This window comes from Drosophila obscura, unplaced genomic scaffold (genome assembly GCF_018151105.1).
Source record: "Drosophila obscura isolate BZ-5 IFL unplaced genomic scaffold, ASM1815110v1 contig_185, whole genome shotgun sequence".
Lineage (NCBI taxonomy): Eukaryota > Metazoa > Arthropoda > Insecta > Diptera > Drosophilidae > Drosophila > Drosophila obscura.
The window spans coordinates 1,029,795-1,048,735 of record NW_024542773.1 but is presented as its reverse complement, the minus strand read 5'-3'; the positions used below and the strand labels follow the sequence as shown (position 1 = coordinate 1,048,735).

Sequence of the window (18,941 nt, the reverse complement as noted above, 5' to 3'; positions counted from 1 at the left end):
CACTACCAGTCCCAGCTCCCAGTTCAGCTGTGACTCAATCACGCGGCTCACATCTCGCTGCGAAAATCTAATTAAACAGCTTCGAGAAGGTCCCGAGTGCCCCGCGTGTGGGTGGATTGCGTTGCTTGGCATTTTGCATGCCACCGCCTCAGGGGGGGGGCCTCCAACCCAGGCCCCATCCTCGGCCCCCTGTGCTGTGTGGCCCTTGTCTGTGTGTGTGGCTTGGGAAGTGGAAAGATGTTGGCTTTTGTGGCCAACCGTCTGACATTCAACTCATTTCGAGATTGCCGCGATTTGCTGGCACCCCAGCCAGAAACGTCGCCACCAAACGGACTGGAGTGGGCCGACTTAGGCACTTCCTCACCTGTTGAGTCCTCGGTTGCCATTGGAAGAGGAAACCAGCCATTTGCCACTATTTCCTGGTCGCATCAGGTGAGTTTAGTCTTGCGTGAAAGTTAAATCCTAAGTGCCCGAAAGGGGAATATAAATAAAAGAAATTGAACATAAAAATGGACTCTGCATAAGAGATATTTGATTATATTCTGTTAGTAGTAAAATGTGCTTGCATCGATCTTTGGAAAAGTCTGCTTAAATGTAGAACTTATCCAACAATTTCATTAGGCCAATGGTTCAGCCAGGCAACTGTCTCAGTATATCCATAAAAATCCAAGAATAATTGCCAGCCATCAGATTTCAAAACTGATCTTTCTCCGGCGCGAGAAGGGCATCGGTGGCCGCTACGCTGAAACGCCTCCTTTCACTGGCGCACACTCTGCTTCCCCTCAACTTATATAATTTCCGTTATGCTCTTGCCTCTCTGGCTTTTTCGCTTCCGTTGTCGTTGTCGCGTGTGGCTGTCGCTGTCGCAGCTTTTTTTCCCATGGCTTACCCATGCTTCTGGGCGATGGTAACGTTAACTAATTATAAAGTTGAGAGCGGAAACATTTACAAAACATTTAGCGAAAAATGCACATTTCCCAAAAACGTGTGCGGACTCGGGAATAAGAGAGTTTGGCCCAAACTTGCTAACGAAATCAAAAGGCCAATCCCAGTTCGGTCGACGCGTCGACCTCCTCTCCTCCTACGACACGTAGAATGGCCAACGGGGCATGCAAATGCCTCCGTCCGGCAACCGGCAACCGCCAACCCTCGACCGCAAACGATCCAGGGTCCGGGCTCGGGTCGGGTCGGGTCGGGTCGGGTCAGGCTCTCATTCTTCTTCCAGCTCGACATCACACATCTCTCACTCGCTCCGTCCATCTCTTTTATAAATGTGTGTGTGTGTGTGTGTGTAGTGTGGCGGTGTGTGGGGACTCCAATAAAAACGAAATAGGAAGGCTTGCAGCATGGCCGAGGCATCTGATACCCTTACAGAGCCATTGATCCACTGGGATCTTCACAGGAAGCAGGGCTCAAGTATCAGAGGAATGGCTTCCAAAATTGTATGTCAAATCCCTGTAAAATCTTACAGCTTAGGCTTTCAGGGTAAGTCATCTTCTTCATCTCTCGATGAATAGCCAATCTTTGCGCTTTCAACATTTAGAAAATGGTCATGATATCGCTTTTGAAAGGGCATCAAAAGACGCAGCAGCAGAGGCAGCAGCGGCAGCAGCAGCAGCAGCAGCAGATAATAAATGTCAAGCCTGTGTGAGACGTGGCCATTGTGGCTTATGGGCTTGGAACTTTTTAAACTTCGTGCATTCCTGAATACGTAATCGTAATCTCTGCATATGCGTGCAACGCACTCTCCCTAGCCCTCTATCCATGCCCATCCCATCCTGGCCCATCCCTCCCATGTTTTGCTCTGTGGCTGCGGCTGCAGCAGGAAGTTACGAAGGAATGGCGCTCTGAAGCGGTGCGGACTACCATTTTTATCGCTGTTACGAGCCCCTCTGTTGCAGGCCGATAAAAGCAACTAAAAAAAAAAAACAAGAGCCAGAATTATATAATTTTCCACAAACGCTGCAAAGTCCCTGAGGGGCAAAAAAAGAAGTAAAGCTTTTTGATGCAGTTTGTGTTATACAATCAATCAAAGGAAGGAATAAAGGAATAAAGGAAGGCTTTGATTGGAAAAGTATCATAAAAAATCGTTCAATATGGATGGCAACACAACAAATCCTCATGCCATTGGATAACAAAGAGTTGTAAGATTGATATAGAAAATAATTAAATATTAAATATGCAGAACTACATTTACCTATACAACACTCAATTGTTAAGCCAGTTGGCAAAATGGAAACCACAAAAATGCAATCTATCGACTAACGAAAAATTTAAAAAGATTGCATTCCATCAGCAGCAGTAAAAAAATATCTTTGCTTTGGTAATTTAATTGCCAAAAAGGTACACACCTGTAGAAGGAATTTCCACCCATCTCAACAGTGTTGCATGCAACAACACACAAAAAGTCTGCAGTCTGCTGGTGCCGGCTGCAAAACGTAATTTGATTCGGTTTTAGTTGATGTAAAATGTTTGTAAGTGCCTCATGCCGTGTGCTTTGTAGTGCTGCAAGTGTTGCAAATGCAACAAAGCTTTTAGATCCCCCGCCATCCCCCACCACCGTTCACTGAAGCATCGATACCATATTTCCACGGGAGTAATGAACCCTTACGAATTGGTTATGCTAAAACAATCTCATTGGCAGGGCTCCCCCGAGAAGCGAGCTGCGAGTTCCGACTCGAGTCGTGAAACTCCTGCCATTGCACAGCTTTACTGTATGCTCAGTGGGGACAGTGGACAGATGTCCCTCGAGGCTGCCAGAAGCAGTCATGAATGCAACAGTCGGACTAACAGAACAACAACGAGTACGACAACGGCAAGAGAGGACAACAGCAAGCAGACAATATTATGGTGACCAGCATTTTGCACCCATTAAATCTGTCAGGTAAGGAGACACCAAACACACACACACACACACACACACACACACACACACACACAGAGATAGACTGGGGGTTACTGCCTCGCGGATCATCATGAGCTGACCATTTGGGGCGGCATAGGTGCTTGGGGTGAGGGTCCAGAGGGAATCGTTATTAAGCAACTATAAAATACTCCCCGCCCTGAGCATGGGAATGGGGATGGGAATGGGGATGGGAAAAGTGCTGCTCAATCGGGCGGGACGGTACTTGTCTCTGAGAATGCATTACGAAAGCGACATCGGGCGGGCTCTGCTCAATGTCTTTCACAGAGTTGAGTCCCCTTAACAGACAACAAAATTGTTAAGGGCAGTGCTGAGGCCTCTGTGACTGCTTTTCTTTCTTACAAATTTCCAACTTGGAATCCTCGAAATTCTTGGCCAATAAGTTCATAGTTTTCCATTCTTATTTTTCTCATTTCTTTTTTTTTTTTTCCTTTTATTTTATTTTGTTCCCTATTTTAATTATTTATTTTAATCGTTTTGGAATGTTTATATTTCTCCCGCTTTGTGTAGTGACCTTTTCGCTGGTATTCACTGTATGACAGTCGCATCTCTGGCAAGGGTCCGTTCAATTGAACCGAAGCGAAAGCGTTCCAAAAGCGCTGACAATTCAGAGACATTACATTCTTTTCTATGTACATGTTATGCAATAAATACTCCCGTTTTATAATAATCTAATGGCAATTGTGGGCGACAGCTCTTGTTCTCGGTCTCGGTCTCGGTCTCGTTCTCGTTTCCACTCTCCATTTCCCCAGCTGCTCGTCGAACTCCACTCGAACGTAAATGGGACGGAAAGAGCCAGAAATGGAATAGAATGCCATGCGATGCCATGCGATGCGATGCGATCCGATGGTATGAGTATAGAGGGGAGACTTGTGGAGTCGGACAGTGGCTGGTGGACTGGCTCATACTCTGGAGGACATCAAAGGCAGGAGCATCGCACTGCGAGACTAATAAAAATGGCAACGAAATTATGCAATTAGTGGCGTAATATGAAGCACTTTACGGGGCATTGTGGGCGTTCTCGTTAATAAACGTCCCTCACCATCACCATCACCCTCACCCTCACCCACACCATGTCTCGCCACCCTGTGCCGGGATGTCGCTTCCTCGTTTTGCTATTTTTGTTGCTGCTGTGGATGGAGACAAAAAGTTGTGTTACCCCACCACCCCCCACCCACCACAGTGCCGTCCATGTCTCTGTGAATGACCCACGAACAACACCATTGAATTCCTTGGGTTGATGTTGATGTCGACAATAACGACAATGGAGTGGCCTGGCCACCAGCCGTAGATGTTTGGCCACAGATTCATGGATTATCCGCTGATGGTGGGAACTTCATTGGCCATAATGTTCGCTTGAGTTGTAAATGACTTTAAAATCGAAATGCTCATTATCCAAACAATCAACATAATTGTGGCTGTGATTCGGGACAGTTTTATGCTTGCCAGATGTAATAAAAGTGGAAATTACTTCGCACTTTTAACTGAATTCTGAATTCTGTTTTGATGGCCAGTTTTTCTTAATTGGTTTTCTCAAGTTATTTGGTGTCTTCTTTTGTTTTTTCGCAGAAGTTTTTTTTGGTATTCGTAATTGCTTTTAATTGTTTGCTTTCGTAAAATAATACTCGAAATATAAAGAGAGGCCAACGAATCGAAAGAAGATAATTTATTCTTTTTATATTTGATTTTTAAATTACGACGATTGAAAACTAAATTAACCCCTTTAATTTTCACGCGAAATCAATTTTATGTGCGCCCCTAAAACTTTAATTAAAGGCTAAATATATAAATATATATACTAAATTTACTGATATTAATATATTATTATATTTTTAAATAAATCTATTGTTCGCAAATTCACAATGAAACCAGAGAGGAAGGCAGCCTTAGATTTTATTGCATATCCATTTAAGCTGTTTTGGTACAAATATGATATGATATCTGGAACGATCCTATTCCGATAAGACATGGCAATAGTGATTCGGATGATGATGATAAAGGCAGCGAGCCAAGAAAATGCTGCATAAGGAGCTAGGATAAGGAGCAGTAGCAGTAGCTGTAGCAGTTGCTGTAGCTGGAGCAGGATGCAGTTAAAATTTATGTTGCTTGCTGCTGGCTTCTTCATGTGTGTGGGGAGGTGTGTTTTAGTGTGCATCTGTGTGTGTGTGTGTGTGTCTTGGCTTCTGGGCGTTTGAGTGTGTCGATAGTTGCCTTTTTATATTCAGGTAGCGCGTAACCTTGGCGTCGCTTTCCTTCCTTTCCTTTTATTTTTGCTAATGCTGCTGCTGCTCCTCTGGTGCTTAACGGTTTGCTTTGCATGTGGTGCAGGGTGCAGACTGGGGGAAAGAGTTCCGGCACACCACATCGAGGAGCCGCAGCCCCAGCCACTGCCACAGCCGCAACATGGTCGGGCAGAGCAGGTGCTCGACTCGTATGTGTGTTTGTGGCGTGTAAATACTTGTGAGTCGCAGGCCAGATAAGTGCACTGCAGGAAATACACACAGCACTCAGCATTTCTGCCAGCGATTACCACGAGGCACACCACGAGTGGCCCAAGTGCAGGCACAGCCTTTTCTCTCGGTGTACAATTAATTCGCTGTTGGCGAAAAAATGTCATAACATGAAGAGTGATATTCCACGCTCCAATTACGAGCAGTCGTGCCACTGCCAGTGCCAGTGCCTGTGCCCGGGCCAAAGGAAAAATGTGCAAGCGACTGCACGGAGCAGCAGAAAGCGGCAGCAGGCCTGCCACAGCCACTGCCACAGCCACTGCCTGGCCTCTCCTCGTCTGCGCCAACATTTGCGCTTATGCAACCAATGTCATCGTTATTTTTAACTTAATTTACATGCTTAACTAAAGTTGTCAGAAAATTATGTTGACGCATGCAGCTTTCAATTATGTTGCACACTCGAGAGGCAGCCACCGCCGCCGCCGCCCACGTCCCAGTGCCGCCCAAGTCATCTCCTGTCCTCCTCGTCGTCCCTGTCCCGGCTGCTCGCTTTATGGTTACATCTGTCTGTACCGCTGTCTCTCTTTCTCCCTCTCTTCCTCTCTGTCGCACCGCAAGGCGCACTGTGGGTGTATTTACGTGTATACATCCAGTAGACCGATCGGAATGAAAATTCTACTGAATTGTCTGTGCAGTCTATAAAACATATAGCATGCAAAAATGGGCGTGGTCAGACGCCCACAAATACCCGCAAAATAATTTTTTCAGAACTTGTCTTATCTTTATGTTATTTAATTTACAATGTTAGATTTGTATCCATCAAACAGCGATTAATACTCCTCAATATTTTTGCTTCTGAAGCACGGAAGCAGGCAGCAGGCTCGTCATATTTTGCAAGCTCAGCTATTCGGCGTCTTTTTGTCCGTTTTGATGACTTGGAAAAACCCCTTGGCTTGTTTCCACCAGCTGAACTCACATAACACGAGATTTGAACAAAACAACAACAAATGAACATGAAATAAAAACTTCTTTGGGAGGTATGCAATGCAAGGGGGAGCACTTTTTTAACTGAACATATTAACAAATAACATGTAATGAAAGACGAAACAAATCCACTAAACTTTACAAAAGACTTAACAAAACAAACACAAAAGATTACCACACAAAACAAAACACATATTATCCAAAAGTTTAATTGTAGAAATAAAGTCAATACCTTTATATACAATATTAATTTTATCCAAGTGGAATCCAAATAACTTTCCTGCAATGTTTCAATTATTAAAGACAATTAGACTCTGTACTATCAAACAAACATTAGTTTGACTCTGTACGAATGGTACTTTAGATAGTATCGTTAACATCTGAGCAAAATTAGTATGAAATTATAAAGTTTGAACAATCAGCTATTAATGAAGTTAGTTGTGGTTTGAAAATGTTGGGATTAATATTTTGACTTTTGGCCCACTGTGCGGCGCTTCATTCCGGGGCAACATGGCGTATGAATTTTGGTTTGACATGTGCACATCATACTCGTATTATCATAATTGTGGCGGGTGTACGTGAATAAACCAAATGAATGACGGTCGCTGCATGAATGAATGCGTACGGTGACTGAGAACGGTGGGATTTTTATACCCTTTCATAAGGGTACTACGAGTATTTGAAAGTCAGATGTTTTTAGATCGGAAAATAAATTAAATATCAAGGTATATAGCTGCCGTAACAACTGAAAACCTTGCATTTAAATACTCGTAGCATGACTATTTCATAGAACTTCCATTGGATAGATACAGCTGTAAAGGGTATCAACAGAAAGCCATCCCCTTATTCCTTTTTTGTTTGTAATAAATGCAAACAGCAGCTGTTTAATGGATTTGTATGATATTTGAAGAATTTAATCATTGATTCCGTCCATCACGACATGTTCCAAATCGGTTAAAAGCCTTTTATTTTTTTTTTCTATCAAATGACAAACCAATGGACTGCCCATTCGAACAGACAAAAAAATAGCATACAAAATTTGATTTGTATTGTACAAATTAAGTGCACATATTGCACATATATTGAATAGTTGTGCACAATCGTATTAATATGGATATGTATATTAATTGATATTGAATCTTGTGATGGAATAGTCTTGCAATGGGTGAAAAACGGAGACAAAATAAAAGCACGTGAGTACTGGATTAAATACAATGTGTCGCCTTTTTGTAGGTATTTTCTACTCTATGTTCTGCAGTAGTTCAAGTGCCCACCAATATACTTTCGAGTGGTGTGCATTCACTGCATTGAATTGAAAAGTACAGACCATAATTAGAATTAATTTTAAAATATACAGAAAATAAAAGCAAACAAATACTGTGATTTGTACTGATTGTACGATAAATTCAATTCGCTTCACCAAAATTCGCGGCACAAAAACAATTTTTTTTTAATATAAGTATGGAGTTTAAATGAAGCATAAAATGGAGAATAAACAAGTAAGTATAAATGAGAGAGCCAGCCAATAATACTGCGTGCTTTTTCGGTTCATCCCCTGCAAACAAAAATAAAAAAAAAGATAAAAAATGCAAATCAAGGGGAAATCATGTGAAAATTTGTAGTGCCTGTGGATATGTAATTTAATTAAATGTTGCGAACTGTAATTTAATTAATACTCCTACTGGTTGACGTATTTGCCAAACATAAAACTAAGGCGATTGTTTATTGGAAGTTTTTATACATTCATGAGCCAGAATATATATTTTATAGATGGTTATTTACATGGTTTTCAATTTGCATAAATATATTGGCAGAGAAAGGAACCATTTTGGAACCGTGCTCGTTTAGTTTTATACCCATAGTTCGATAGACCCAACCGATGAAAAGTTTATGTACGAGTAGTTCTCTTTCTGTGGGTCGATTGGTGTGGACTTTAAAGTCTTAAAATTGCAAAAACCATCGGTGTAAAACATACATACAGCGTAATATGGAGCGTTGATAAATGAATGGCCATTCAGCCTCCGAAAATACTTTCCATTTCATTTGCACTCGACACAGATTCATCTTAATGTTCGAGTCCTTTTTTGCACACACTTTCGTTTCAATTATTTCTATTTTTCCTTTTTTTTTGTGTATTTGTGTCTGTCTGGGCGGGGGGTTTCTGTCTGGATGTGTGCCCTTTGAACGCAGCGCGACAATTAAACTTAATAGCAACGCAATTAACTCTTAATTTCTATTTTTGCCATCGCTCTCGCTGGAGTGTTTGCTTTGCTTCTTTGCAACCTGCTGACCCCATTGTCTTGGTACTCTGTGGACGTGTGTCGTGCCACTAAGCGGCAAATATTTTAGTTCTCCAGCAGTACACAAAAAACAAAACAAAACCCCCCATTCGTAGGGAGTACAATAGCGACAGAGGTCATTTTATTAATTAACCAACAGGCAAACTTGCGTTTGTTCTGTCTCGGACCCAAGTCCCGGGCCACGAGTCCCAAGTCCCGCACCTCAGACCTCACATCCCCCGTCACCAGGCTCCCCAGGCACCCCAGACGACTCTGAAAGGTTGACTAAAATGTGCGGCAAATTGCGTGAATTATTTCATCTACTCTGCGGCGTTTGGTGGCTGTGTATATGGGGAGCGAGCGAAGGTGTTGGGCAAACAGGTCTCTCTTCCAAATTGAACCCAAATGCTCGAGCGTGCACTCTGAAAAATAGTCGCTAGAGTCGCTACAGAATAATTCCTCGTTGTAGCTCTGTACTCGTATGCTCCAGCAGATTTTTTTTATAGAAGATATGTGATAAGGCGCTTCTCTCTCTTCATCGTAGGCATGCCTAAGCATTAGCCTCTGTAGAAACAGTTCAGAATATACTCTTAGTCGTCCAACTTTATTTTGAAGAAGGGATTTCCACAAGTTATTATGTGAGATGACTCTCTGGAAATGATTACGCAGTGACTAAATATGTAAATGCAAGAGAGTAAGAGAGCTGTAAACACCACAGCGTAACAGCCTGTTAATGGTCTCCGTTAACAGTGCGCTCCCGGTTACAGTGCACTGTTAATGCTCGTACAGCTGGTAGGACTCTCTGAGATCGGTCCAACCGGCTTTCATGGCGTATCAACGTCTGAAATTGAATTTATAATGAATATTAAAATATCACACACGTATTTGTTTCATCGTACTCTTCGCTGGATTACTTCTTCATAAATCTTCAATCTTAGCCACCCTCCCTCCACCACTCCTAAAAACAGATACCAATGCTCGGATTTCTGTGCCATATGGGGAGGGGTATCACATTAAAGATTTCAATATTTCTGAAACCAAATTTGGAAACAATTTTCGTGATGGAGTTTTTCGCTCAGTGTGGGTCTCTGGGTGGGTGCTAGGCTGCTGGGGTGCTGGGGTGACGACCCTTTGAATTACTTCATTAAATTTGCATATTAGGTGCGGATTTGGTTACATTTACCGCACTTTTTTTTGTTAGCTCTGCTGGCCCGGTGCGGCCGTTGCTTTTCTTTTTACCCCAACAAACACACACACACATACATAAATATATATGTACACATATTTCCACAGGTTCCTATTTTTTAGCAACTTGACTTTTTCCAGCTTAACCGATAACTGTTGCCCTTGGCCAGGAGGACCGAAACGGTATGGCAACAAAAAAGCACAGACCGTTGGATGGGATTGAATGAAAATAATGGGAATCAGCTTAATGGGCAGACTGCGTCGATGCCCACCGGTTGGCTAATGGACAGCATAAAGTGTTGAGAGTGTGGAGTGGGGCGCAGTAGGGCAGGACGCCGTGTAAGGGAAGTGGAAGCGGCAGAGCAAAAACGTTTGAGCCGCTTCACATAAAGTGGCAAAGTCGAAATGAAATACATACCTAAATATATATTTTTGAAATCGTTGCCGTTGAAATTAACTAACTGACATGTCGCACTTTTCACGAAGAAAATATAGAATGGATTCGTAAAGCACTGGCTCTCTTACTCATCCTTAAGCTTAGTTTTAACAGTTGTCTAGAAGGAAGTAAATGGATGTTCCACTTGCAGAGCAAATATCTTCCTGGCACAGCCAATATCTTTGGCAGCTGATTGGATATCTAAATAAATTATATATTATATGGATTTGTAGCAATTACAATGTTAAATGCTGAAATGATTGTGGCTGATTATCCCCCTGGCAATAGGGAGATCAGCAAATACTTAACATGCCCCCACCCACAACCCAACCTAAATTCCAATTCCAATTTCAGCCACAGCCCCCAATCCTTGGTTACACCTCCGACACCTACATAACCTCTGATCCTGCACTAATCCTTCGCTCTCGCTCTCGTTCTCGTTCTCGTTGTCGCCTCACCTCTCAGTTTAGCTCCTCGTATGCGGCTTTCAGGCACCTGTTAAGTTCTTGAGGCAGTCCCCAGACCCCATCCAATATGCAGTGCCACTGCCAACGTCATTATCATCCCCATAATCATCTCATGGCAGAGACTTGGCTGGGGCTATGAGAGTGGGAAATGGGAGGGAGGGTTCTATGTGGATTCTGGGCCTAGACAGCGAAAAATTCAGCGACGTTGCCAGATGCTATAAATTAGAAAGTGTCAGGTTCGTTACGTAAATTACCTGGCCGTAAAACGAGTGGGGTGGGGTGGGGGGGGGGGGGGTGGGTGGTGTTGGAAACTTGAGGCGATGTGGATGTAGGCAAGTGTGGGTGTGGCAAAAAGAAAACCCAAAACCAAAGGCAAAAGCAAAAGCAACAACGACAGCAACGCAACGACAAGGACAACGAATTAATGTCTTTTTATTTGCGCTTGGCGCGCCGAAAGGGCAAAAAGATTTGTCAAGGATATTTACGGCAGCCGGCGGTGGTGGTGGCGGCGGCGGTGGTCGGCGTCGGGCTGGGCGTGGCCGTGCGTCTAGGGCGCTTTGCATGCCACAAAGGACAACAGCAACATAGGAATAGAAAGCGGCAGCAGAGGGCCAACGAGAGAGTGAAAAGCAAAAAAAAATAAATAAATAAAGATGCTGACCCAGAAATAAAAATGAGATTAAGTGTGATTAACACGCTGCCGAGCTTAGACGCCGTCATCCATATTGAATACCCTGCCAAAGGGTATAGCGATTTGGATTGGATACAAAAATAAAATGAGCTATAATTTTGAAGGCATTTCATTATCTGCAAACGAGTGAAACATATTTTCATTTACTAAATACTAGAAATGGGAAAAATATTCCTTTTTTTTCCCCAAAACTTCCACTTACAGTTCACAGGCCCAGAAAGATGTGAACCAAAATTTATATTATTATTAGTATTATTATATTATGGCTGACTCTCAAGTAAAATCAAAAGTAAAAATGCAAGTAAGTTTCGATGGGTTGTCCTGAGCACACTTTGTTAATATTCCTGGGAAGACCCGACCCGATGCCTACTCTAATTGGTTTAGATAGCCTTCAATGTTCCAATATTCTAGGGTATTTGAGTGTTCGTTGCGCACAATAAAATATTTTCTTTCTTTCTTTGTCTGCGTTCCTTTCTGGCCTGGCCTGGCCTGGCCTGTGAATGCGAGTGTGGGTTCCAGTCCAGCATTAGCAGCATTATGCATTATTTTCGCTTTCACAACTCGCAAAAGGAAATGCGGAAAAGCGAGAAAAAAGCAAAACGAAGCAAAGATAGATATAGAATAAAACAAAAGGCCGCTTGGCATCTCCACCTTCTGCCCCACAGCATCAACATCAACATCATCGCTCCGCAGCATCTCTGCTCCCCGGATTCCGGCTCTCCAGTTCCGAGTCACCCATCCCGAGTCCCTAGTCCCGAGTCCCGAGTCGCGTGTCTTGCATCTTTCCATCTTTCGGTCGATTCAACGAAAGCTCCCCCGTCCCTGTCTAGGGGAGGCGGGGGTGTTGGGGTAATTTATTTAGTTACAACTTGATTTGCATAAAGCGAACATTTACTTTTTAATTAGGTGTAAAATTTATGCACTTCACTTTCATTTTGGCCATTGCTTTGTTAATTCCTTTCCACTGACCCATGCCTCCTCCTCCCCTCCCCATCCCTCCCCCCTTCCAGCTCCATCGCACTGCTTGCAGAAGGGATTGTCCGGAAGAGAGCAAGAGAGTTTTTAACAAGGCTCTTGAACTTCTCAATGGGGAAAGTTGCCCACAACCGACTGGCAGGGCAGCCACTTCCCTGTGGGGAGTCCCTGAAAGAAGCCGAGTGCCTCTGCAGATTGCCAGGGAACTTGTTGAACATTCTCCAAAATACCAGAATATACAAAAAATAAAACCATTCGCCTAAGCCTCTTCTTCAGCTGGAAACGGATGGGTTTCCGAGTCTTGAAGGTCTTAAAATGTCTGGAAGAGCTGGAAAAGAGAAAAGGTTTCACCTTCATTCCTCCCAAAACGTATTCCACGAATAACTCGCTAAAAAAGAAACATCGTTGTATCCAAATCCAAGCCATAAATGCGGCTATAGCCGCCATTTCTATTTCCATTCCTATTCCCAGTCCAATTCCAATTCCCGTTCCCGTTACGGTTCTCTCATTGGCGACTGTGTTCAACTGTAATGCCATTCAATTTGATTCGAATTCCATGCGATTCGATGCGATTCGATTTTCCCCAGTTTCTGGCGAAACCCAATTGCCAGTTGCCAGTGAAGTGAGCTTCAGCTCTTGCAGCAGATTTTTCCCTCAGCTTCAGCTTTGGCTTTTGGAGGCTGCCTCAGCCGCTGCCCCAGCCTCTGCCTCAGCCTCTGCATCTGCCTCTGTCTCGCTGAGCGTACATTGTAGTTTGGTGGTTTTTGAGCGGATTACAGAATGTCTCACAGCCTTACAGAGCCTCAGAGCCGCACCGCACAGTCTCGGTGGCACAGCACGTCCAAGATACATTTGCCTCACTCAACACGTTGTCCCTTGGCCACCACCTCCACCTCCATCCCCCAGCACGCGCATCCATATATCGCCTCTCATCCGTGGCATGTGGCAAATACTTTCGTGTTGACACTGACGCTGGCGGGTAGTTAATCGGTTTGCTTGCAACGCCCTCGCTGATGCCGCACCTCCGCTCCGCTCCGACCCGTCCTGACTTACTCCGAGTAGGCGGGTGGCTGTGGAGTGGCGCTGCCAGGTGAAGCCCGAACGTGCCCGTACCACAGGCCCACTTAATGCTGCACACTGAGGTGCGATAAGGAATTTCTAGATTTCTTTCGTACATATGCGAGTGATACATACTCGCATGTCCGATACAGGGTGGCTGTGGCTGCTCTGCCATTCTCAGATATAAATGATTTAGCCAGAGCCAAGGCTAAGTCTTGTGCAGAGTTGCAGGTTCTTCGCTTGTTCTACTGAAATCTCTTTTAAGATTTCTATGCCAGCTACAAAAATATTTGAATCAGAATTAAGTCAGTTTATAAATACATACTGTGTAGGTATATCGCTTCGATTGCCATGATATGTGATTAAATCCATCAGAGTGGAATACTCCCTGGTATAGTTCTCCTTTCAGTATGGATCTCCTGTCACCTTTTTTCTTGAGATGCTTCCTTTGATTTGGGGCACCCTTTATTCATTGGAATGCCTCTCGGTTTCTATTTTCGTTTCCTTTATTCAGTGGCAACTTTTGTTGCTAAGAGCTGTTGATTTTCTCTGTCGCTTTTGTGCTGTTTGTGTGCGTGTGTGCATTTCAGTGGCAAGAACTGTCAATCTTTGTGCCACTCCTCGGTAGCGTCTGATGAAGCCTCCAACGAGGCTTGCAGTGCCGTGTTTTGATACACATATTGTATCGTTTTGTGGCGCCGCAGCCAAGTCGAGGTCCATGTAGTACGTGTACGCTGGCTCTCCAGGTGGGACAAAAATTGAAGGTGGGTAGTAGGGAAGGGAAGGCAAAGCAAGGCAAGGCAAGGCATGGCAAGGCATGGAATGGCATGGCAAGGTGGTTAAGGGGGTAGGCATACATAAGTGCCTGTATAAAAGAAGTCGACATTTATTTGCGAGCATGTTGTAAATTGTAAATTACATTCCTAATCTGGGGGGGGAAGAGCAGCAGCGGACACACTGCACACGCACACATGCCGCACTAACTACACTTTAAGGCGAGTGTGTGGCAACACCAGAGCCCCACGCCATTCCTTGTGGCAGCTCCCAAATGAGGCACAAATAGACTTGTGGGGCGGGCTGCACGCACTTTTGCTCATTTATGTTTTAAATTTCATTTCCAGACAATGGCAAGGCGGGTGAACAAGGGGGGGACACAGTGAGTGAGCAAGCAGTGGGCAGGCCAGAGGGAAAAGCAGTGGGCAAAGCTGAGGGAAAGTTACAATTTAGACGCCCAACTTCAGATGTCGTTGTGCTTAATGCTTTGGGGACTTTGTATTCTGGCTTTTGTCCTTGCCATGATTTGTGTGTGTGTATATGTGTGTGAGTGTATCTGCTTGGGCTTGTGTTGCTGTGTGTGTGTGTGTGGATGTCGCTTAAAAATCTGCTACAGTGACAATGTCACGTTTTGTGTTAATTTAATTACAAGAAACCATTTGTAAATATTAGGACGTGATTTGCAAAGGCACGCATGTACCTCCCACCCACTCCACCCCAAACCCAACCCAACCCAACCATTCCTCATTCCCTCATTCCACTGCCACGCCCATTGAGAGTTTCGTGAAAATGATATTTAATTTTCAAGCATTTTCATTTGCATTTGCAATTCATACGCAAACAGATATAAAAACACACAAACACACACACCCCACCCCAGATACAGTAACAGAATTGTCTTCGCGCTTTTTGTTTGCATACTTTTAGGCAGCGCCAGACAAACAAATCACCGCAAGCGTCTCCTGGCAACAAATTCCCATGTTGCTGAATCTGTTGTGCAGCGCAGCATGTTGCAAGACTTCTGCCGTGTTGCGGTAGCTGAATCTGCGGGTTCTGTGGGACGAAGGCCAAAGCATTGAATTTTAAAAATTAGATGGAAATCGTATGGCAGAAAAATTGACTATAATTAAATTAAATAATCCACCTTTGTTGTTTTTTACACTTAAGGCAATAACTGGCTTGATCTAAATCACAGGCCCCATAATTTCCAATTAACATAACAAATTATAAGTTGCAAATTTGTAAATAATTATTTTAAAAACTCATAAGCTGTGATTTGGTGACCTTGCCGCACTTTCACAATTTTTACTTGGCATTTGCAGCGCTGGTATCCCAACAAAATTGATGTCTTATATCTTTAGAAACAGCCTTGCATCGAGTCGCATAATACATGATTATTTGTGAAATATGTCCATGCATGTACGAGCTCAACAAATCTTTCTTGGGTGCGAAACATTGTTCTACTCGAAGTAAATCTTTTTTAAATATTAGTTTATCGCCTAAGTGATTCGTTAAAATATTAACTGTAGACAAAGAAAATATTTCCCCGAAGGTTCGTCACAAGTCGAGTTATCGTATGCAACCAACCGCTTCTCCCTTTAGTTCTTAAAAACCTCAGAAACAAAAACAAATTACGAAGGCGCAAAAGTTGGCTTGCACAAGACATTCAGACAAATCAAATTAGAAATTATATGTAATTTTTAAGAAGACTTACATACATACCGATATTAGTTTTAAGAAATATGGAAAACATTTTTAAAATGTCATTTCAAAGCAGGTTTAAGCTCCTTAAAAGGCACTGCCTTGGAGACGAGGCAGTTTTGGTAAAATAATAGTTAACGAGAAGGACGCGTGAGTTGCTTCATCGACACAACTCTACATATACCCGTACTCGGTCAGTATATACATTATATGAGCTTATGAATTTTTAGAATTTTAAAAAAAAAAAATTTTACATTTTAAATTTTTTGCAAGGAACCAAAAGTGTTGTCTATTTTACCCTAACCAGTTTATTTCAGATGCTAGCAAAGTCCTTTCTACATCTCCTCCGCTAAGGGTTCCTCGCGCACTGAACGCGGCAGAGTGTGCGAGCGAGAAGGAAAATGACTTGAGTTGTCGTTTCCCGAGCCTGGGGACAGGGGAAGCAACTGAACAAATTTCTCTTGGCTATGATTAACCATCTGTTTCAGATTCGGAAGTCTAAATCTTTTAAGACTGCTAGTTTTATCGCTTTAAAATGTTCCTAAAATATTAGGTCTAGGGGCGAAGGGGGCGGGGCGAAATCTTCGAAATACATTATCCAAAGTCGATTAATATTATGCAGATATGGAAACAAAATTTGGTTGCTCTAGCTCTTAAAAGTCTCTGAGAAGGACAACTTCAAGACGGGACAGAAGGGCTGCACAGGACAGACGGAGGACAGACGGCAAGGTTAACATTTTATGTTAATTCTTAAGATAATATACTATGGGGTCGAGTTTCAATCAATAATTGCACAATCACTTTTTACAAATGTAAGAAGACACGCTTAATTTTTTGTGAAATACGGTTATAAAAAAAGGTTTAATTCGAACCAATAAATATCTTTATTTTTAAGTTTTAATATTAGTAAAAATACAAAAAAGTATGAACAAGTTTGTTTCATATTAAAAGTGCTTATAATTTTTAAATTACATCAGCTAAAAGTTTTCCTTCGTCTGTTTGACGAATGTTGCCCCTTGAGGGTTAAACTTCATGTGCGCCGCATAGGGTTAAATTATAGCATTTAGTGTTTAGCGATATCTTGAATCGTTAAAGCTGTAAAAATCTACTTAGACATGAAGGAGACACATATTTAATTCGGCTTTTGTGACTCGCTGCAGGCCATGGCTTTGAACCCATCAAATAATCGTATATTCTCATTTTGGCCAGCTGCTAATCCGCATCAATGACCGCTAATGCAGCGGCAATTAACAAGCCATAAGTTCAATTGGCTATAAACTACGATTTGCATTGATAGGCGCCGCCGAAGGGCTTAAGCAAGTCACACGAGCTCAAGTCGGATTCCAGGAGCAGAATGAATCAGAGCGTCGGGCACACGTCACATTACACGATATCCCCCAGGGATTAGCGCAGCCGTGTACGACTACAAGTGTGTATTATGTGTTGTGCAATTACTCATGAGGGGCGCTGTGGGGCCAGCGACAGGGAGAGGGGCAGGGACAGGGAGAGGTACTGGGACTGGTACAGGGTTGAATTCAACTTGCCCCAACATTAAATGTTGCAATAAGAAAGTAGCTGGAGTGCACTCTCGGGTCGCCTCGCCTATTACTCCTGCTAATGGCGTGCAATCCCGGCCAGATGCAGGTGGGCGAATCCGGGGCGAACACTTAAATGAAACACCCGCTAGCACTCGTGGCAATTCATTTCATTTCGTTTCATTTTCGGTCCGGACGGAGCCAATGGATGTGGCACAACAGCAACGGCAATGGCAACGGCAACAGCAACAGCAAAGAAAATCCTCAAAGTGCAGCACCGTGACAGCCGCACTCCGCCCTTTTGGCCACTCCCGAAATTGCAGAAAATGCATGAAGATGTGTGCGCAAGAGCTTCACTTGAAAGTGCTCAAGGATTTCCCCCCAAAATGTTGTGGAAATCTGCTAACGGACACCTGACTGTGTCCGCCCTGTCGAGTGCTCCCCCCATGCTGTGTGGGGAGCATGGTAACGAGGCACGGCACCAAAATCTGAAAGAAACTAGATACTAAAACTCCTAAAAGAACAAAAACCAATCTCAAATGAAGCTCTCAGTGTATAATTATGATTTTAATAATTATGATGCTCGTCTTTTCCCTCATGTTGGCATTCTATTTGATGAGGCCACGCAAGAATTCCTCGTGGATGAGTGCTATGCGTGCATTCAATAGATTGTTATCGTTCTCGGGCTGAGGGGGTTCAACAAATGTGGTTTCATCTAGATCCATATCCACCTCTTCATGGTTATCCTTTGTGTTTGGTATGGTCACTTCCTTGCACTGCAGCTCGTCCGGAGCTCCGCAGTCATAAGAGTTTTCATCAGTGCCAGCGGCTGGCATTATAAGCGTTTCGGGATTCTGCGGTGGGCCGATCACTTTCGAGTAATACGAACGCGTTCTGGGACGTTGCGGTATGTCGAAAGGCAGCTCGAAGTAATAGGAGTTCCCAATATCCTTCCTGATAGTTTTAAACGACTTGGAGTTCTCCTGCGAACTCGATTTAGCATTCCAGTCTAGGTTTTCTTTCAGAAACAGTTGATCAAGAAGAGCAGAGGCATCGACCGCCTCAGGGACGTGCAGGTTAGGCTTCTGCACTGAATCACCCTCAGGCTTCATCTGCTGTCCGTTGCCCTTACCTTTGTTCATGCTGCGGGAAGTCAATCTCCAAAGTATTACCAAATTACAAAGCTACCATAATTAAATGTACATACCTGAAAATCTACTTGACTCACAAATTCGCTTTGCTAACTTGTCGTACGATTGCCTTTTTTTGCACAATTTTCTGCCGCAGGCTGGAAATTGGGAACACTGCAATGAAATGTATTCTAAAACATCACAAAAATACGTGCAAGTGTAGCGAGAGTTGGGCAATGTATTATATTAACAAGATTTGTACATTTTGGGCAACAATTTTACCTTTTTTTTGTATTTATCACAATGTTGAATTAAAGAACGTGCTTCTAGCCGGCGTCATCGAGTGTTTGGC

General features: G+C 43.3%; 1 protein-coding gene across 2 annotated transcripts; it reads right to left on the bottom strand.

Moving 5' to 3' along the window:
• Nucleotides 1–18,005: 18,005 nt before the first annotated feature.
• On the bottom strand, nt 18,006–18,941 carry LOC111072765. 2 transcript variants are annotated; one of them, XM_022364820.2, is made up of 3 exons: nt 18,872–18,941; nt 18,667–18,763; nt 18,006–18,602 (listed from the first exon to the last, which is right to left on the bottom strand). In XM_022364820.2, the coding sequence occupies exon 3, from the start codon at nt 18,599–18,601 to the stop codon at nt 18,068–18,070; it is 534 nt and encodes a 177-aa protein (XP_022220512.2). In that variant the 5' UTR covers nt 18,602; nt 18,667–18,763; nt 18,872–18,941; the 3' UTR covers nt 18,006–18,067. The 2 variants fall into 2 exon arrangements, with proteins under 2 accessions (XP_022220512.2, XP_022220513.2); XM_022364821.2 differs by having other exon boundaries at nt 18,667–18,780; nt 18,872–18,935.

Excerpts from the sequence above, each read along its gene's own strand:
- LOC111072765 (XM_022364820.2), bottom strand. The coding sequence starts at position 18,601 with ATGAACAAAGGTAAGGGCAACGGACAGCAGATGAAGCCTGAGGGTGAT.